This window comes from Haliotis rubra, unplaced genomic scaffold (assembly GCF_003918875.1).
Source record: "Haliotis rubra isolate DU_JTF1 unplaced genomic scaffold, ASM391887v1 Scf83, whole genome shotgun sequence".
Taxonomy (NCBI): Eukaryota; Metazoa; Mollusca; class Gastropoda; order Lepetellida; family Haliotidae; genus Haliotis; species Haliotis rubra.
This window is the reverse complement of record NW_025767557.1, coordinates 1,662,294-1,684,119: the sequence shown is the minus strand read 5'-3', so window position 1 is coordinate 1,684,119 and position 21,826 is coordinate 1,662,294. Positions and strand designations below refer to the sequence as shown.

The window sequence follows — 21,826 nt, the reverse complement described above, 5'->3', positions numbered from 1 at the left end:
CTGCAATATACAACATGTACAAAAGGAGCGTGTACATTCCGTTTCCTGTCTGTTGCCGCGATCATATGATTACTTATCACTAATATCTACTCTAGGATAGCCTGTGGAATTATTGCAAATATCAAATATTATAGATTGGTTGTTCTTGATCTGACATAACCCAAGCCTGTAATCACCATCAAAATGAAATGTGAGATTTTCTCATCTGTATATGATTGCGTGGTACACCAGGAAATAGAAGATGTCCAAATGTAAATTATTGCTACTGGATTCATGCTTTCATGATAATTACTTAACCCCGAAGGGTCAGTGCATTAGAACAGTTAACAATATGCTGAACTAAAAGAATTAGTGACCAAGAATATTTTGGGGATTTTGTTTTATTTGTGAAAATAGCACTCAATTCATAAAAATATCCCCTAAATATTCATGATCCTTAACTTTATTTGTTCAGTATACCCTGAAAAGGGTAAAAATTTGGTGGCCATAATTTGCACGGACATGATGACGTTTGCTTACAACTGACATTCAATAACCACAATTAAGACAGTGTCATTAATATTTATGATAACTTAATGAAATATTTACTATTTCATGACTAACGGCTTCGGATGGCAAGATCAACATATTTCGAGGGAATAATGATTTGTTGTGTTGTTTGTAGTAATTATTGTTTGAACATCAATATTTACTTCAGTGCTATCAATCTTCATCAAGGGCAGAGATAATGTTTCCGAGCGACTAAAAAGTAAAGCTTGATTAATTAGTTGTTGGCCGTAATAGGTTGAATTGCTACTATTTTACACAGGTATCCCAGCATCCCTCACTCACTGGTAATACGTTTCTGTCGCGCTGAAGGCCAGTGCCCAAAACTGATACAATCGTAGAAAGGTAACGTTTCCCTGAAGAGAAGTATTTTTTGTCAGTACGATTGACAGAATTAACTTGTAGCAGGCGACAGAGCCTCTCTCTTTACCATGAGCTCAGATCAAAGTGCTTTTAATTACAGCACAGAAATCAGGTCTTAGCTTTATAATCCAAGGTAAAAATATCGAGTACATGTCAAGAAAATATGTCATTCTGTCAGCTTTGGAGTCATCACTCAATCTGAAGCCGGTGCTCTTTTAAATAGGAGATAAAAAGACATGATGTAGCGGTAATGTCAAGTCACCAGTTGGATTGAAAAGGCCCAAATACGTAACAATGTCTCCATGGAAAATGATAATGTGATATAACATTGGCTTGTGCCGTCTTAGAACAGGATCAAGGTCTGATGTGCAAATGTGGCCTGTTTCCTGTGAAATTACAAGCAGTGTTTATTTTTTCTACATGCACGCCAGATTGAGGACATACTTGCTGGGGGAATTGTGAGCTGCCAAAATTGAAATTAAATCCACATTTGTTGATAATACTTGTATTTTCATACCATAGTAGATTATTCCTTGCGATGTACATTATATCCTTATATTCCACATTTGTTGATAATGCTTGTATTTTCATACCATAGGAGATTATTCCTTGCGATGTACAATATATCCTTATATTCCACATTTGTTGATAATGCTTGTATTTTCATACCATAGGAGATTATTCCTTGCGATGTACAATATATCCTTATATTCCACATTTGTTGATAATGCTTGTATTTTCATACCATAGGAGATTATTCCTTGCGATGTACAATATATCCTTATATTCCACATTTGTTGATAATGCTTGTATTTTCATACTACTGCAGATTATTCTTTGCGATATACAAAGGATAGTGCAATTAAGAATCTTTTTTCTATCTTCCACACTCTTAACACATATTTATTCAGGGAATTGTGACCTACAACTATTTTAATTAAATTTTCATGTTCATGTTTGTTTATAATGTTAATACCTTTAGTTAGTGTTCCATGTTATGTGTGGGACACAGACAATTTTGTTGCGTTCCCATGGATATTCATCGGTAACATGTAAAACACATTAAACTATCAACAACAGACTTTTTTACAATGACAGTTATCCAAAATTACAATATTAAAGATGGGCGGCAATGTTTGAAGTGCAACATTATACATGCACATCGTGAAAATCGTCTGAGCTGGCACTATATCTATGCCCAATGTTTTTGCAGCGAGACATTTTCCGTCTCTGCCGAAGTAATTTTTCGACATTTTTTATGTGGACTCCACAAGTAGATACCTACATAAACAATATTGACATGAATTCCACGTGTCACTCTCCACATAAATTTTCGTACATCATCGTAGGGAGATGCTGAAGTTGTTAGATGGTTCTATCAGCTTTGGAAGACTGCCGTAAAAATCAACATATTGCGACTACCCATCCTTGCGTCTACCGGAATGCAAATATGCAAATATGCATCCGTTTGACATATTCTTGGCTGCAAGCTTTTTCTGGATGATTTCATACATGATCAAAACAAAACGTGAAAACGATGGTGTGCATTACAACGGTTTCCAACTCTGAAGTCTGTCGACAGAAAACATAAATAATAATCACAGCAGGCTATGATAATCAGATATCTATGTTCGAAAAATCAACTCTGAAGTATCTGTCGACAGAAAACATAAATAATAATCATAGCAAGCCATGATAATCAGATATCTATGTTGGAAATATCGCAGTTAAGGACCTCACAGAAAATCTGGATTTGAATTGTACATATGGCCAGCTTATCAGATTAGAAAACAACAAATTTGATTGTCCATATTTTTTACATAAACCTGAACGTCATACTCAATATTGCTTTTGGATGTGGGTAAGATCAATCCAAATTGTAAAATTTAAATTAATTCATGAATGTTCTCTCAGAGAGATTTTCCTGAAAATGTTGATTGGTTTTAATGAAATTAGTGAAATGGCTACCACCAATTTGAAGTGGGAAGAAACATTTCTGTTTCTGAGATGAGTCATGCCCAGTCCATGTCAGTAGCGTCAGAATAATTATATGTGCGTACTGTAAGTTAAGAAGTTGAAGCGAGTACGTTGTGACAAGGCCTTCAGTTGTCATTTGACATCAAATACACCTGACAATGCTTCTAATACAGATATTCACTGAGGGATATTTTTCAAACCTAGAGATTATGGGTATCGGTAAAAATTCTAAACTTCTGCAAGATAAATTATTAAAGGTTGTCCTGTTTTGCTCTTGTTCATTCCCTGGATGCAGATGACAATTGTCAGTTCGCTGAAAGGTATCGTATGATTTGATGTTTGAAAGATGAAAACCCACGAGACTCTCTCTGATACCTGTCATTTCAAGACAAAACATGATAGTCTTCCAATGAGTAGCGAGTATTTCACAAATCCCATCTGAACTATAGTCAAGTCATTGATTCTTGAAATGCTACTGCCGGAAATATGTCATTGCCTTGAGAACTGAAAACACAATGGACGCAGCTTTCATTGCTATTATGAGTTTCAACCATAGGAGGGGATATAACGTGCAGCAGTAGGTGAAACTAAACCGATAGAGATTGGAGTTAGTTTATCCGCTGGTAAGGCCTTTCTAAAGGCAGCCTCATCACAAGCTGCGAATATGTCAAGATATTACAGTCCTATACAACAGAATCACCTCGGTGAAATCATAACACAGAATATATAATAGCGCCATCACGATTAAACCCCAGTTGGTTATAATTGCACAAAGCCCTAGGAGATATGGTACGACAAAATAATCAACAGATTAAATTTGTCTCCTTGAACCCACCCTGGTTTTACAGCATTTGCTGCAGGCAGTATATAACATTATAGTGACACAACAGCAAGCCAGTTGCATCGTGTGGTATAAAACAAAAGAGCTGGTTTTATTAATCTGGCCATTTGCGACATAATTTCACCGGAGCCCATATTGCCAGAAGATGGATGAACACTTTGAGTACAGATTGGTTGTGTTGGAAGACATGGCTAGCTCATCCTAGACTGTACAGTTCTATTGATTACATTATTAACCCTATACAGGATTTATCTTTCCTGCTATGTCTTCAACGCAGGAGGTAGATACAATGTGTCTTGGTGTCAGGCCGTACCTGTCATCAACAGCGATGCTGCTAGTTTCAGACGACGACGAAGATAGTTCGTTACAGCTGCATGAGTCATTCATTGCTTAACGGACAAATTCAGACTTTGATTACAGGTGTGATGAACTATTGCCTCTCTTTAAAATTTGTCAGCAATTATTAGAAAAAAAGCAATAATGCAATAATCACTTCATTTTTAAAAAAGGAACATACAACCAAATTTTGGAACATAATAACAAAAGTTATTGTAATTGTGATGAAAATTGAGTTACATTTTTACTAAATATAAATATAATCTGTTTTTCTGGTTTCAAGAGCCTACCTGTATTAAGAACGTAAAAGCAGTCAAATATTGACATAATTAATACTTTATTTGTTCCAAAGCCTTTATTGTTATAGAAATTCAATAATGGAAGACAATAGCTTGGAGCCATCTTTATGAAGAAAGAAAACCCGGTTTGTTTCATTCTGCCAAATTCTCCAAAATGCGGTATAGGTTTGGTTGTCAAATGAATGTCAACATATCATGACATCTGTGACAGTATAGCTTGACGGTAATAGCAGTGGTTGCAGCTTGAAAAAAAACAACGAAAAATAATGACAACTATAAAACACTTGAACTCCATCCCTCGCTCACAAATCTCTTTTCCGAGATAGTCTTTATTAAACACTCTCTGGTCAGTGATGCGAGGGAAATGGTTAATTGACAATGTTATTGGTACTTACGAGAGAGATGGTCCCAAACTGTATTGCTGTTCACTATTGTCCATGATTGTAAGAGAGAGGTGAGAAAGAATAACGATTGCAGTGGTAGAGTATCCATGATCCGAACGTCGTCATGCACAGTTATTGTGAGAATAGCCTTACTGTCCCCGTGAATAGGGGTGTATAGGTGAGGGCGATAAGGATCCGGTCTCCACACAACCTAGCAAGGAGCAGTACCCACACATGTGCTGGTCAGATAAGAATAGCACACTGAATGGTGGGGATGTTATAGTAGCAGACAGCCTCGGCCAATCACATCCTGGCTTCTTTATGCTGCCACATTGCCATGCCAACAGTCAATGCCACTGGAGACCTCAGGAGTTATCTCCCATTCTTTGTTTGCTCTCACTCTCTCCCAGCCCAGAATGAAGAAGTTTTAAAGTATTGACATCTGGGTGTCTGCAGCTGAAAGATGATATGATGTAATATCAGGTAAACTAGAATTTTATTTAAATTGTTTAAAGGGTGGTGAGTTAAAGCCCCTTGTTATTGTCTTTAAGTAATTACTGTAACATCAAGCCGAAGATGATATCTGTTATAGGTTCATGGAAACTTAATATTCTAGCACTTTCAAATTGCATATACCATATTGATAAAGGAGGAAGGGTATCATATCTATGTTAGCTGGATTAGCAACATATTTCTTATTGATACCATTCATGTTTTTCAAATTAATTTCTGAAATCCAATCTTAATGTGAAACTGTGATATTAATGCATCTCTGTTCTGTTTGCAACAAATTATTTTATGAGAACTTAGTTTTGCAACCAGAGATTAAGAATGACTTCTACTTATCTTTTTGATAAGAAAATGAAAATATTACTTTACTGAGGGCTAGAAACCATCTAGAAATATCAAACCTATACAAATTCAACTATCCTTTAAAGTATGCAACGTCTGTCACAGTCATGATGACAATCACTAGATTATTTGGTCCAGATTTCATTATTTACAACTCTCCATCAATATTGCTAAGTGAGATGGTAAAAAACAAATATGCAAATGATACTGTTTTTTTTCAAATCTTCTTTTGTTCTTGAATTTTTAAAAGGCTTTTGAGATTGAAAGTTTAATTGTCCTTTCATCTTGAAAGCTGCTATATGAAGTCATCTTATATGTCTTTTAATAGTGGCAATACCAATATTATTAACCCACTGTTGCCTCAATGATTGGTTTATCCTGTCGAGAGAACTTCCTTACCTACGTGCTTTGTTTTCAAATTGTGTGAGTGATGGGTGCTATTGGTCAGGGAAAATGTGTTTGACTTTTTCACAAACACCTGGTGTCATCACTGTCGGGGCGGTGGGGTAGCCTAGTGGTTAAAGCGTCCGCTCATCACGCAGAAATGATTTGGTTCTTTTATTGTTATTCTGTAAATGATTATGTTCTTTTATTGTTATCCCGTAAATGAGTAGGTTATTTTATTGTTTTCCTTGAAATGAGTAGGGGCGGTGGGGTAGCCTAATGGTCAAAGTGTTGGCTCGTCACGCTGAAGGCCCGGGTTCGATTCCCTACATGGGTACAATGTGTGAAGCCCATTTCAGGTGTCCCCCGCCGTAATATTGCTGGAATATTGATAAAAGCGGCGTAAAACCATACTCACTGACTCACTCATTCCGTAAGCAGTCATAATTTTCACCATTGTTTTGCCTTTTTCGTTCAATGGAATCTGTTTTGGCGAAAGATTGAGACTGGTTCTATTGTGTCTGCATATATTTACAATGTATCTGGACAAGCGCTCTCTTAAAGTTTTGAACATTTAAACGCACAAACATTATATTGTTATGAAGGAGTGGAAGGACAACCCAGGGGTGGAAATAACTTTAAAATTGCTAGTGTACTCCGGTACAGTGGCACAAGTAAAATCACTTGCCCTGATAATTTTTCCACTACACTGGCCGATTTCTTGTTGATTTTTTAAATAAACAACATAATTAACATTGGAAAGTCAACTGGACACCGGTACAGTGTGATATACAAATATGCTTGCCCGACAGAAAAAAACACTGGACTCGGGCGTCAGGCAATGGGTTATTTCCACCCCTGTAACCATTTATGTATCTATGGATATTGTTTAGTGAGTACAATTCAAGAATATTTAGTATTCAGCAATTTTATTATTTTCCTTCATATGTGCTTCACAAAATGTGTTCCGCCATTTTGATTCTCAAGCGTTGAGGTGACTGAATAATTTTTGCAAATTATCAGCAGTGTTTGAGGTCAGTGGTTGTTCAACTACGAATATTTAACAAGATAACTGAATAGTCGCCAATAGTACCAAGCACTTCCTTTTGAAATTTTCGTAACCGTTACCACAGACTGAACATTCAAGCAGACCCTGTGAACAGTTACTATCATTATGGAAGGTGTATAAGTGCTGTAGTTGCTTAGAGATAGATTCCTGTGGATTAATATACAACATAGCGGAAATTGTGTAATGGAGAAGAACACCGCCTTGGAAAACGAAATGATGAAAGACTGTGACTATCCCAAGGGAAATCTATCACAAACGGGTTTATGAACATGGAAAAACCAGACATGAAGTATGTGGCTTGCTCTTACGTTGGTAGACAAGTTTAGAACAGTTCACTAGGTACGACAGGTGTTGCTGGCTGATAAAGTCCAGGAAAATAGATATGGCACCCTTCATAAGATGGTAATTGCATGAAAACTGTTGAGAACGGCAGCTCGTCACAACTGTCCTAGAATGTTTGGTATGAGTTTTAAATAAGTTAGCAGATTCAGATCAATAAGTATGAAGCATTTTGTTTTTTAAATATGTAACTGAATACATTTTATTAATATTTTGCAGCATTTGTGGTGGAAATTATTCAGGCGTAGTGCATGTATGTTTAGTAATATGGACAGGGGGCTGAACATTTTATGAGACTTTTACGATGGAATATATGTTTATTTTAACGGAAACATTTAACCTGTTTTATAATTTATTTGTATTAGATGCTGTTATTAATTCCGATGTTATTAGCTTTACAGTTTTCTGGAATTAAGTTTTATTGGATATGATTTTGACACGCTAAGAATGTGCAATCTCCAAATGACTAGCAGTTTCTAAGAATTGTACAATATCAGTTGTTCGTATCTATATGGGCAACATTTCGCAGGAATAAATGCAGGTTTTCTGCCATGAATGTAATCGCTTGTAATGATTGGAATGTGTTTAGTATGGCTGCTACAATAAAACTGACTGTGATATGGAAATGAGATCCACCTGTCACCGCCGTTATTCCCCTCGAGAAAAACTCATAAAACCTCATTAGAAATTGCGCTTGATGCTTTGCAAAACAAACAAGTATTATTTCTACTTATTTAAGAACACAAACTGTACATGATAAATTTGTGTAAGACTTTTTGTAGATATTTCACAAGAATTTTTTAATTGTACACTGGAATTTCCCTTGACCTACAAAACTAGGGGTCCAGAGAACTTCCCAATAAATCATTTCCAGAGTCCTTACAGGAATTTTAGGGTTCGCTAAATTAAAGAAATGATGTGTGTACAGAACCGTATGTTTTAGTATTATTTTGATTACGGGAACAGTATATTTTCGGTAAAGAATTTGGTACAGAGAATATAATTGCGCATCCCACGGAATGCAATATATTTATTTGTCTGTGTCTATTCTGTATGTGTGAGTACTTGACTCACATTTATGTGTCATGTAAAACCCTGATTGAAACCATGCTCCTGTTATGTTAAGGTTACTAATGTTGAAATGAAATTTTTCCGTTCCCTAATCTCAATGTTATGAGCATATTTTGTCGTCAGATTTTTACTTTATGGAGATATGGGCTTGTTAAAAACAAACACAAAGGGAGATAGCAGTATTTGACACAGACTGTATATTTGATTCATAAATGATTCACTGAAATACTTGTGCCAATTCCTTCAGAGATTGCCTATATTACAAAATAGAAATGTAAAGCTTCCTAATTAGATATTGTTTCTTTAGGATATCATAAACTTTCCTTATGTATTTTCTAAAGAAGTCATGTAGCATATTTTTACTTTTATCAATTTCCCATTTCATGCCATCCTTCGCTGATAGAATTGTTTGATACAACTCTGTGCATACGCTTTTATAGTCTGACATTAATTTTTATGAGTGCAGATATACATGAAATAGCATCACGCCCCTTGGTAGATTAACAAATATTCTAAATTTTGACATTTATCAATAGTTTTAAGATGGTACAATATTTGTTAATATATTTATTTTCACAAGAAAGAATTGGTACAATTTTTAAAAACATTTTAGTTAGTTTATGAGATAAAATGAATTAAAACAATGCTTAAATTATTTTTGAGAAAAGAGATGACTTCGGAATATCTCTTTTCCAACTCTGTTTACAGGTAAAATGAAAATAAACTGACAGGGGCGTAGCTACCATTATGAAAAAAAGCCCGGGTTTACACACGATTGTTGCTAAAAAGTTTGGGCAAGCCCTCAATAATATCTAAATAAAAAGCTTAGCAACCTGTCGGGCTTACACGAAAAAATGGCTTGCAACGCGCCTGACTGACATAAGTGTTTATCACTGTTCTTTGTTAAACTCTGTTGATATGTATCGAAATCTTAATTCTTTAAAAAAGAACCAGAAATTTATTTATTTATTTTTATTTTACCATGCTGAAATTTGTCTAATTTTCTTCCATTAGTAACAGAACTAGATTAGAAGTTAATAATTATAGCGACTAAATTTCCGACCACCTATGTTGAATTTAAAGGCCAAACCATTTTCATACCAGTTAATTACAAATACAAATCCAGTGTGTACTTTTTATGTCTGAGAATCCTGCTTGTTCCACATGCTATATTGACGAGGATGCTGCATCTGTGACCATGCCCATTTATTGTGGACTGATACTTTCTGCAGATGTTCAAAGGCTGGGTAAATATTGTAACTCCCAGAATCTGAAATTTGGCGGTTCATAGTCTACAAGACTTTAGCTCCCTACTGTTAAAATCTGCCTTTCCCACATTATCTGCTAAAGTAAATAAATAATAGCACTAACTGTCATGTTTTTACTCTGAAAATGGACAGCATGACTGGTGTTGTTTCAAAGAAATAGGGGGCAGTAGGGTAGCCTAGTGGTTAAAGCGTTCACTCGTCACGCCGAAGACCAGGGTTTGATTCCCCACATGGGTACAATGTGTGAAGCCCATTTCTGGTGTCCTCCGCCCTGATATTGCTGGAATATTGCTAAAAGCAGCATAAAACCATACTCACTCACTCAAAGAAATAGAGTCATGGGGATTCTAGTTAGAGTATGGGTGGTGGGGTAGCCCAGTGGTTAAAGTGTTCACTCGTCACGCCGAGAACCCGAGTTCAATTCCTCACATGGGTACAATGTGTGAAGCCCATTTCTGGTGTCCCCTGCTGTGATATTGCTGGAATATTGCTGAAAGCAGTGTAAAACCATACTCACTCACTCACTCATGTTAGAGTATAGTCGTCAACAAACCCTGCTTGTCGTCGTCGACTAAATGAATTGTGTGATGAGGCTTGGTTGATTGCATCTCATTGGATCCAACTTCATGGATTGATGCTCATGACGTCAGTCACCAGATTGTCTGATCCTAACATGACTCTTTATAAACCATTGTTATAAAGGTGGCGATTTTCTTTGTCTATCCTTAAACAGCAACCATTTAGATGAGATACTAGGACTAAGAGCGAGTGAGTGAGTTTGATTTTATGCGGCTTTTAGCAATATTCCAGCAATATCATGACAGGGCAGCTTCACACATTGTACCCATGTGGGGAATCGAACTCAGGTCTTCAGCATGACAAGAAAACGCTTTAACCACTAGGCTACACCACCGACTGAGATACTAGGAGATTATTAGGGTTCACACGCCTTTCTTGCATGCTTGTTGGTTGTGCATGTTCATGCGCTTCCCTTGCATGCATGTTGTTTTGCAAGTTCATGCACCACCCTTGAATACATGTTGGTGTTGCTTGGTAACAATGTCTGTCACTAAGGTGATGTGGTGTACGTGAAGATGCAACAATGTGAACTGAGCCCCTTTTCATCTCATCAGAATCCGAATCGTCTGACCCTCATGAGGAGCACATGCCAGGGTCATTACGACAAATAGTGACCACTGAAACAATGGGGATAAGGCCGTAGTGGTATAACTTTAGATATCCAACCCTGACCACATTGGATGTTGTTCATCATGTCAACCACTGGTTTGTTTGGATGAGATATTTTTTCTGACCCTGTACTCCACATGTAACACAGCTTAAACAATATCTAATTAGGAAGTTCTTGATTAATGCAGTGTCTGAAGATGGCAATCATCCATGTATTCTTATTTCTGATGTGTTATTAAGATAATTTTGACAGCTTTTTTTGCAAAATATTTTCATTGAAATGTGCAGTGTGTACCATTAGGTGCCTACCCTGTATAACAATACACATGCACATTTCAGAGAGAAGACGTTAGTCTGCAATCTGTATCGTTACGTGCCTACCCTGTATAACAATACACATGCACATTTCAGAGAGAAGACGTTAGTCTGCAATCTGTATCGTTACGTGCCTACCCTGTATAACAATACACATGCACATTTCAGAGAGAAGACGTTAGTCTGCAATCTGTACACATGCACATTTCAGAGAAGAGGCGTTAGTCTTAATCTGTATGCTTATGTGCTACCCTGTATAACAATACACATGCACATTTCAGGAGAGAAGCAACGTTAGTCTGCAATCTGTATCGTTACATGCCTACCCTGTATAACAATACACATGCACATTTCAGGACAGGCGTTATGCACATATCACATGCATTCAGTATAACAATACATGCATTTCAGAGAGCGTTAGTCTGCAATCTGTATCGTTACATGCCTACCCTGTATAACAATACACATGCACATTTCAGAGAGAAGACGTTAGTCTGCAATCTGTATCGTTACATGCCTACCCTGTATAACAATACACATGCACATTTCAGAGAGAAGACGTTAGTCTGCAATCTGTATCGTTACGTGCCTACCCTGTATAACAATACACATGCACATTTCAGAGAGAAGATGTTAGTCTGCAATCTGTATCGTTACGTGCCTACCCTGTATAACAATACACATGCACATTTCAGAGAGAAGATCGTTAGTCTGCAATCTGTATCGTTACGTGCCTACTCTGTATAACAATACACATGCACATTTCAGAGAGAAGACGTTAGTCTGCAATCTGTATCGTTACGTGCCTACCCTGTATAACAATACACATGCACATTTCAGAGAGAAGATGTTAGTCTGCAATCTGTGCCTACCCTGTATAACAATTACATGCCTACCCTGTATAACAATACACATGCACATTTCAGAGAGAGAAGACGTTAGTCTGCAATCTGTATCGTTACATGCCTACCCTGTATAACAATACACATGCACATTTCAGAGAGAAAGACGTTAGTCTGCAATCTGTATCGCATGCACATTTAGCGTTGCCTACCCTGTATAACAATACACATGCACATTTCAGAGAGAAGACGTTAGTCTGCAATCTGTATCGTTACGTGCCTACCCTGTATAACAATACACATGCACATTTCAGAGAGAAGACGTTAGTCTGCAATCTGTATCGTTACATGCCTACCCTGTATAACAATACACATGCACATTTCAGAGAGAAGACGTTAGTCTGCAATCTGTATCGTTACATGCCTACCCTGTATAACAATACACATGCACATTTCAGAGAGAAGACGTTAGTCTGCAATCTGTATCGTTACATGCCTACCCTGTATAACAATACACATGCAAATTTCATTTCAGAGAGAAGGCGTTAGTCTGCAATCTGTATCGTTACATGCCTACCCTGTATAACAATACACATACACAGAGATTTCAGAGGCGTTAGTCTGCAATCATGCCTACCCTGTATAACAATACACATGCACATTTCAGAGAGAAGGCGTTAGTCTGCAAATCTGTATGCGTTCACGTGCCTACCCTGTATAACAATACATGCACATTTCAGAGAGAAGACGTTAGTCTGCAATCTGTATCGTTATTGCCTACTTGCCTACCCTGTATAACAATACACATGCACATTTCAGAGAGAAGACGTTAGTCTGCAATCTGTATCGTTACATGCCTACCCTGTATAACAATACACATGCACATTTCAGAGAGAAGGCGTTAGTCTGCAATCTGTATCAGAGAGCGTTAGTCTGCAATGCCTACCCTGTATAACAATACACATGCACATTTCAGAGAGAAGGCGTTAGTCTGCAATCTGTATCGTTACATGCCTACCCTGTATAACAATACACATGCACATTTCAGAGAGAAGACGTTAGTCTGCAATCTGTATCGTATAACAATGCAGAGAGAAGGCGTTAGTCTACTACCCTGTATAACAATACACATGCACATTTCAGAGAGAAGGCGTTAGTCTGCAATCTGTATCGTTACATGCCTACCCTGTATAACAATACACATGCACATTTCAGAGAGAAGACGTTAGTCTGCAATCTGTATCGTTACATGCCTACCCTGTATAACAATACACATGCACATTTCAGAGAGAAGACGTTAGTCTGCAATCTGTATCGTTACATGCCTACCCTGTATAACAATACACATGCACATTTCAGAGAGAAGACGTTAGTCTGCAATCTGTATCGTTACATGCCTACCTTGTATAACAATACACATGCACATTTCAGAGAGAAGACGTTAGTCTGGAACAATACTCATGCACATTTCATGAGAAATTTATTTTACTTCCCCATTTTCAGTTTGATCTGTTTTTATCCTCTGCTGTTTTTGATTATCTACATATTAACTGAAAAAAGAATTTGCGAGAATGAAAATGCCAAAGGAATGAATGTGGCCTTCTGCCTGGCTGCATCCAGTCTCCCTGTGTGAGTGTTAGGAAGGAGCCAGTCCAAGTCTGTTTAAATCTTTAATGAATTTAATTTGATTTTTTCAAGGACGCTGTCTTTTAAAACTCGGTAGGATATCCACAAGTTCAAATTGCTTAGCTCCTCACATCTGGTGAGGGTGAAAAAATGTTGGCAGTTCCGTCAAATTTTACAGGAAGACTTTTTCCAATTTCTATAGCCATATAATTGTTATGCTGCTTTGTGGAACAGTTTTGCTTTTTGGAACTGCTTTTTCTTTAGCTACTTCTGTTGGTTAATTTCAAGTTGCACAATGTTTTATTTTGTTTTGTACCAGAGGAACATTAAATCTTGCTTATGTCTCCATGGGATGTCGTGTTTAGAAAGACTGTTAGAATTATGTTAGAATTGATTTCTGGCTCTAGATTATAATGGGTTGCATGGTATTACATGGAGATATGAAAGGAACTGACGACAGGTTGTCATCCTGTAAATGAGTAGGTTCTTTTATTGTTATCCTTGGAATGAGAAGGTTCTTTTATTGTTATCCTGTAAATGAGTAGGTTCTTTTATTGTTATCCTGTAAATGAGTAGGTTCTTTTGTTGTTATCCTGTAAATGAGTAGGTTCTTTTATTGTTATCCTGTAAATGAGTAGGTTCTTTTATTGTTATCCTGTAAATGAGTAGGTTCTTTTATTGTTATCCTTGGAATGAGTAGGTTCTTTTGTTGTTATCCTGTAAATGAGTAGGTTATTTTGTTGTTATCCTGTAAATGAGTAGGTTCTTTTATTGTTATCCTGTAAATGAGTAGGTTCTTTTATTGTTATCCTGTAAATAAGTAGGTTCTTTTATTGTTATCCTGTAAATGAGTAGGTTCTTTTATTGTTATCCTGTAAATGAGTAGGTTCTTTCTTGTTATCCTGTAAATGAGTAGGTTCTTTTATTGTTATCCTGTAAATGAGTAGGTTCTTTTATTGTTATCCTGTAAATGAGTAGGTTCTTTTATTGTTATCCTGTAAATGAGTAGGTTCTTTTATTGTTATCCTGTAAATGAGTAGGTTCTTTTATTGTTATCCTGTAAATAAGTAGTAGGTTCTTTTATTGTTATCCTGTAAATGAGTAGGTTCTTTTATTGTTATCCTGTAAATGAGTAGGTTCTTTTATTGTTATCCTGTAAATGAGTAGGTTCTTTCTTGTTATCCTGTAAATGAGTAGGTTCTTTTATTGTTATCCTGTAAATGAGTAGGTTCTTTTATTGTTATCCTGTAAATGAGTAGGTTCTTTTATTGTTATCCTGTAAATGAGTAGGTTCTTTTATTGTTATCCTGTAAATGAGTAGGTTCTTTTATTGTTATCCTGTAAATGAGTAGGTTCTTTTCTTGTTATCCTGTAAATGAGTAGGTTATTTTATTGTTATCCTTGAAATGAGTAGGTTCTTTTATTGTTATCCTGTAAATGAGTAGGTTCTTTTATTGTTATCCTGTAAATGAGTAGGTTCTTTTATTGTTATCCTGTAAATGAGTAGGTTCTTTTATTGTTATCCTGTAAATGAGTAGGTTCTTTTATTGTTATCCTGTAAATGAGTAGGTTCTTTTATTGTTATCCTGTAAATGAGTAGGTTCTTTTATTGTTATCCTGTAAATGAGTAGGTTCTTTTATTGTTATCCTGTAAATGAGTAGGTTCTTTTGTTGTTATCCTGTGAAATGAGTAGGTTCTTTTATTGTTATCCTGTAAATGAGTAGGTTCTTTTATTGTTATCCTGTAAAGTAGGTTCTTTTATTGTTATCCTGTAAATGAGTAGGTTCTTTTTATTGTTATCCTGAGTAAATGTTATCCTGTAAAGTAGGTTCTTTTATTGTTATCCTGTAAATGAGTAGGTTCTTTTATTGTTATCCTGTAAATGAGTAGGTTCTTTTATTGTTATCCTGTAAATGAGTAGGTTCTTTTATTGTTATCCTGTAAATGAGTAGGTTCTTTTATTGTTATCCTGTAAATGAGTAGGTTCTTTTTTGTTATCCTGTAAATGAGTAGGTTCTTTTATTGTTATCCTGTAAATGAGTAGGTTCTTTTATTGTTATCCTGTAAATGAGTAGGTTCTTTTATTGTTATCCTTGTGAGTATCCTTTAAATGAGTAGGTTCTTTTATTGTTATCCTGTAAATGAGTAGGTTCTTTTATTGTTATCCTGTAAATGAGTAGGTTCTTTTATTGTTATCCTGTAAATGAGTAGGTTCTTTTTATTGTTATCCTGTAAATGAGTAGGTTCTTTTATTGTTATCCTGTAAATGAGTAGGTTCTTTTATTGTTATCCTGTAAATGAGTAGGTTCTTTTATTGTTATCCTGTAAATGAGTAGGTTCTTTTATTGTTATCCTGTAAATGAGTAGGTTCTTTTATTGTTATCCTGTAAATGAGTAGGTTCTTTTATTGTTATCCTGTAAATGAGTAGGTTCTTTTTATTGTTATCCTGTAAATGAGTAGGTTCTTTTTATTGTTATCCTGTAAATGAGTAGGTTCTTTTATTGTTATCCTGTAAATGAGTAGGTTCTTTTATTGTTATCCTGTAAATGAGTAGGTTCTTTTATTGTTATCCTGTAAATGAGTAGGTTCTTTTATTGTTATCCTGTAAATGAGTAGGTTCTTTTATTGTTATCCTGTAAATGTAAATTGTTATCCTGTAAATGAGTAGGTTCTTTTATTGTTATCCTGTAAATGAGTGAGTAGGTTCTTTTATTGTTATCCTGTAAATGAGTAGGTTCTTTTATTGTTATCCTGTAAATGAGTAGGTTCTTTTATTGTTATCCTGTAAATGAGTAGGTTCTTTTATTGTTATCCTGTAAATGAGTAGGTTCTTTTATTGTTATCCTGTAAATGAGTAGGTTCTTTTATTGTTATCCTGTAAATGAGTAGGTTCTTTTATTGTTATCCTGTAAATGAGTAGGTTCTTTTATTGTTATCCTGTAAATGAGTAGGTTCTTTTATTGTTATCCTGTAAATGAGTAGGTTCTTTTATTGTTATCCTGTAAATGAGTAGGTTCTTTTGTTATCCTGTAAATTGTTATCCTGTAAATGAGTAGGTTCTTTTATTGTTATCCTGTAAATGAGTAGGTTCTTTTATTGTTATCCTTGAAATGAGAAGGTTCTTTTATTGTTATCCTGTAAATGAGTAGGTTCTTTTATTGTTATCCTGTAAATGAGTAGGTTCTTTTATTGTTATCCTGTAAATGAGTAGGTTCTTTATTGTTATCCCTGTAAATGAGTAGGTTCTTTTATTGTTATCCTGTAAATGAGTAGGTTCTTTTATTGTTATCCTGTAAATGAGTAGGTTCTTTTTTATTGTTATCCTGTAAATGAGTAGGTTCTTTTATTGTTATCCTGTCCTGTAAATGAGTAGGTTCTTTTATTGTTATCCTGTAAATGAGTAGGTTCTTTTATTGTTATCCTGTAAATGAGTAGGTTCTTTTATTGTTATCCTGTAAATGAGTAGGTTCTTTTATTGTTATCCTTGAAATGAGAAGGTTCTTTTATTGTTATCCTGTAAATGAGTAGGTTCTTTTATTGTTATCCTGTAAATGAGTAGGTTCTTTTATTGTTATCCTGTAAATGAGTATCTTTTATTGTTATCCTGTAAATGAGTAGGTTCTTTTATTGTTATCCTGTAAATGAGTAGGTTCTTTTATTGTTTTTATTGTTATCCTGTAAATGAGTAGGTTCTTTTATTGTTATCCTGTTAGGTTCTTTTTGTTGTTATCCTGTAAAATGAGTAAATGTTCTTTTATTGTTATCCTGTAAATGAGTAGGTTCTTATTGTTATTGTAAATTATCTTTTATTGTAAATGAGGACATTGTTGTTATAATGGATTGTTATCCTGTAAATGGACATGGTCTGTTAATGTTATTCGAAATGAGGACATGGTCTATTGTTACCCTGGAAATGAGAACCTGGACCCAGATTTTGAAGATTCTCCTAGTTTTAAGATGGTTGTAATTGCCATACATAAACATTTAGAGAGCTTGGCAGGGGGACACCAGAAATGGGCTTCACATTTTACCCATGTGGGAGAATCAGGTCTGATGTCTTTATGAAGAGTGAATGCTTTACCCACCAGCTCTCTTAGCCAAGATAGTCGTAAGTTAATGGAAATGAATGGCACTAAGGACTATCTTAGTGTTAGAGAGCCTGGTTCTAGGCCCCATACATTGTTATTAGAGGAAGTGAAAGACAAGGTATGTTGTTATCTTGAAAATGAAGTGAAGGACGGGTTAGAATTGATCTTGCAACCCATGCTTCTTGTAAGAGGTGACTAACAGGATCGTGTGGTCAGGCTCGCTGACTTGGTTGACACGTCATCGGTTCCCAATTGCGCAGATCGATGCTCATGCTGTTGATCACTGTATTGTCTGGTCCGGACTCGATTATTTACAGACCGCCGCCATATAGCTGGAATATTGCTGAGTGCTGCGTAAAACTCAACTCACTCACTCACTCTTGTAAATGAGGACATGGTCTGATATTGTAGAGGACACACACTATTATTGTTAACATGGCACAGTACAGTATCCATCATGACCTCTGCCTTCAAAATGTGTTTTAATTTAATATTTTGCATTTTCATAATACTAATGAATAGAATCCAAAATACATTTTTGAAAAATATCTTGTTTACAAAGTATATATCAATGCCAAGTTGAATAGAAATGATGAAATTATGAAATATGATCAACTTATTGTTATGAACAAACTATTCGTGACCAACAACCTTTGTATAATGTGTCTCTCACTCATGTATCGTGACCATGGTAGTATTCTATAAAATGGTTGTCAAGTTGTCAAAAATATGCAGAAAAAGTCTGGGTCCATATCTATTAAGGTTCATAACACAGTATACATGAAAGAACGCAGTATATTGTGGAATGTATGAAACTGACGCCAATGCCCATCAATATGGACTCACGCTACTTTTCAAAATGGTTTTGTTTTGAATATAGTCTGTGTGTCAAACTGTCCTTTGAATTAATTAGTGGTTTGTAAAAGGTATAAGTTTTCCGCCATAATTTGATGCATCCTTTGAAAGTTATTACACAGGAACGTAGAATGTCACTCGAGTGATTAGTTTGTTGGATTCGTTAATAATGAGACTCAAACTCCCCACATCACCCTTACAGATTATCAAAGATGTCACACATCGAGAGCTCCTCACAGGTGAACTGAGACTTGTGTCATGCTCTCACTAAATTTTTAATTGCTTCAAATTGGATTGCCTAATTAGTGTTCCCTTGTCATGAAATTAGTTTACCATCCTAACTCGACACCATTTGTTGGCAGCCAATGAGATATTGTGTTGACAATTTCACTCTTGCGCTACCACTTTGATCTCCTGGCTTTGTAGTTTGATGGTTTTATAGTACAAATGCTTCCATCCTCTTGTGATGGTTAGTCCTTAAAAACGTTTTATTCCTATTCCACAGGGAGCACTAAACCCTTGGCAGCCGTGGCACCAAACAAGTGGCACCGGTCTTTCTGCTCTGTTGGCAACTCTGGCTTAAAAAATGTCATCAAATTCTTCACAAAATGTTCTGCTTTGTGTCTGATACTCTGATGTATTTGTGTGATCGTTACCAAATTGTAGTGAACTCTGTGTGTCCATTAAAATATTTTCAGATTCGTTTTGACAGGGGGCAGTTAGGTAGCCTAATGGGTAAATCGTCCGCTCATCATGCTGAAAACCTGGGTTCGATTCCTCACATGGGTACAATCTGTGAAGCCCATTTCAAGTTTCCCTCACCATTATATTGCTGGAATATTGCTAAAAGTGGCATAAAACTTGACTCACTCACTCACTCTTTTTGACAGATTTCAACACAATAGGGTTCATAGACTGAGTCACAAATCAAATACAGATAGAATTTCGAGTCAGTGTCTTCTGTTATCAAACATACCAAGACTGGTAAAGCCTCATCATTTTTAACCTTTATTACATTGACATCAAAAGACAGAAGGGTGACTTCTATGTATCATCTGAAATTAATCTTCCTGCTTTTGTATGAAAAGTAATAACTTGCATCTTAAGTACAAAAGTGCACTTAACCAGCTTCAGTTGAAGAGATTAGTGATGTTATTTGATTGTGAGGTGATGGTTATCAATGATGTCACAATGGTTTGTAAAGCATAATGATGAAATTTTATCGGTGATATCTCATAGATCACTTAGTTATTCCCATGTGTGTACGTGACTCACTCACTCATGCTCACTTTCTCTCTCATATTTTTTATTTTTTTTCACTCACTCAACTTGCTCATGCTCACTCACTCACTCATTGTCTGTTGTGTTTGAGTAAACCTCCTCACTCACCCACTCACTCACTCACAGGAGAATTCACTTGAGTGAGTGAGTTTAGTTTTACGCCGCTTTTAGCAATATTTCAGCAATATCACTCTGGGGGACACCAGAAATGGGCTTCACACATTGTACCCATGTGGGGAATCAAACCCGGGTCTTCGGCATGGCGAGCGAATGCCTTAACCACTAGGCTACCCCACCGCCCGACTTCACTTGATCTCCCCAAACCATATACCCTGTGGATGGCAGTGTTGGGTGATAAATGAGTTTTCATCATGCACAGTGTAGTTGCTTCACCGGAGAGTCAATTACCGGAGGCATGTTTCATCTTTGTGAATTTATATTTAATGCTTTGCTGGAAAAACACACAGGTGATCAACATGTTCTATGGCAATGCAGGATTGTTGATATCCAGGTATGTTTCTCACTGATGGAAAAATATATGGTTAAATATTCACTTGTTTGAGTGGCATTTGAAAGTTGGTATGATGAACAAGGGAGATATCTATGGATATACAACTTCTATAATACAATACATGTAACGTTTTTAATGTAGGCGTTAACACTTCCTTGATAACAGTGTTAGCATCTACACTGAAGCATTGCATATATTGTGTTAAGCTTGTTTGTTGTTTAACACCATACTTGCAATATTCCAGCTGTATGACAGCTGTCTGGCAATAATTAAGTCCTGACCAGATAATCTAGTGATCAACAGCATTAATAAATAAATATATATGTAGTAATATAGGAGTTGTATATCAATAAAACTATCCCCATTGTTTATAAAATATGCCACCAGGTCATATAAAGTTTGTGATTCCTTGAAAGAAATTGTTCAGAACCATGGATATCTATACAAAATTTAGTTAATCTTTAAGTCAGAATTATTGAAAAATAATTTCCACCACTCACAGCAGTATTACTGATTTGGATGTGTTTTATTTAGAAAATATTCAATTTGTTGCTCTAAAATGCAAACCATGAAACACATTAAATATTCTGGTGAGGTCAGGTGAAATTGGGTTTAACGTCATGCTTGAGAATATTTCGCTCATATGACAACGTGAATGCGTGTGTACGTGTATGTGCGGCTGCTTGTACTAGCCCAGACTTAAGCTGGTTTTAGAGTGCTAGCCCACTGAGATACCATGCCGCAGTTAAGCATGAATACCGCACTCAGACACATTATACTGACTCCGAGCCGACCAGTCCTTGTTGTACCCATTAATGCCGAGCACCAGGCAGGGACCAACAAGTACCATATTTTAACGTCTTTTGGTATGACGCGGTCGGGGATCGAACCCGCGACCTTCCGCTAAATATTACTGGCTAAAGACAGCAGATGTGCTGGAGGTCAGATGAAACAACTTGCATGTTAAAATGTAATGACAAAAAATGTATGCGTTAAATGTGCATATATTTGTGCAAGCAAAGATGACCCAAATGTTCAAATAAGAGCTGCTGTCTCTATATGTAGCCAATCTCACATTTCCACTTTTAGACAGACCAACAGTTGTGGCAGCCATTTTGACTAATCATTTTTTCTCATCCCAGCAGTTATTCCCAGGAGTATAAGACTGGACACTTTCTTCAGTTGGCTCCGTTGCCATACAGAATGGAATAGTAGTTAGTTCATCAATATTTAGGGGAGAGAGTGTCAATCCTTTTCTTTGTACAAATCGTGACTTATAAATGTCCTAAAACTGTGTCCACTACTGTATAAAAACAGGCAGGAGACCATTAATTTACCATATAAGACATAAAAGAATTGTAAGAACACCAGTTCTCTTACATTACTACAG

The 21,826-nt window shown here is 36.1% G+C and overlaps 2 protein-coding genes across 3 annotated transcripts in view; one reads left to right on the top strand and one right to left on the bottom strand.

Annotated features, from left to right (window-relative positions):
• LOC124262248 overlaps window positions 1-4,997 on the bottom strand; it is a 156,559-nt gene extending 151,562 nt beyond the window's left edge. Inside the window, 1 exon segment of the mRNA XM_046696731.1 lies at window positions 4,758-4,997. Coding sequence (XP_046552687.1) covers window positions 4,758-4,854 — 97 coding nt within the window. The 5' untranslated portion in view covers window positions 4,855-4,997.
• LOC124262247 (cysteine--tRNA ligase, cytoplasmic-like) overlaps window positions 1-21,826 on the top strand; it is a 299,881-nt gene that overhangs the window by 197,606 nt on the left and 80,449 nt on the right. The window contains exon 1 of one of the 2 annotated variants that reach the window (XM_046696730.1): window positions 5,176-5,228. The exons of the other annotated variant lie outside the window; for it this stretch is intronic. The gene's annotated coding sequence lies outside the window, so the exon portion shown is untranslated. Of the gene's footprint in view, window positions 1-5,175; window positions 5,229-21,826 lie in introns of those variants that run through there. 2 annotated transcript variants of the gene reach the window in all.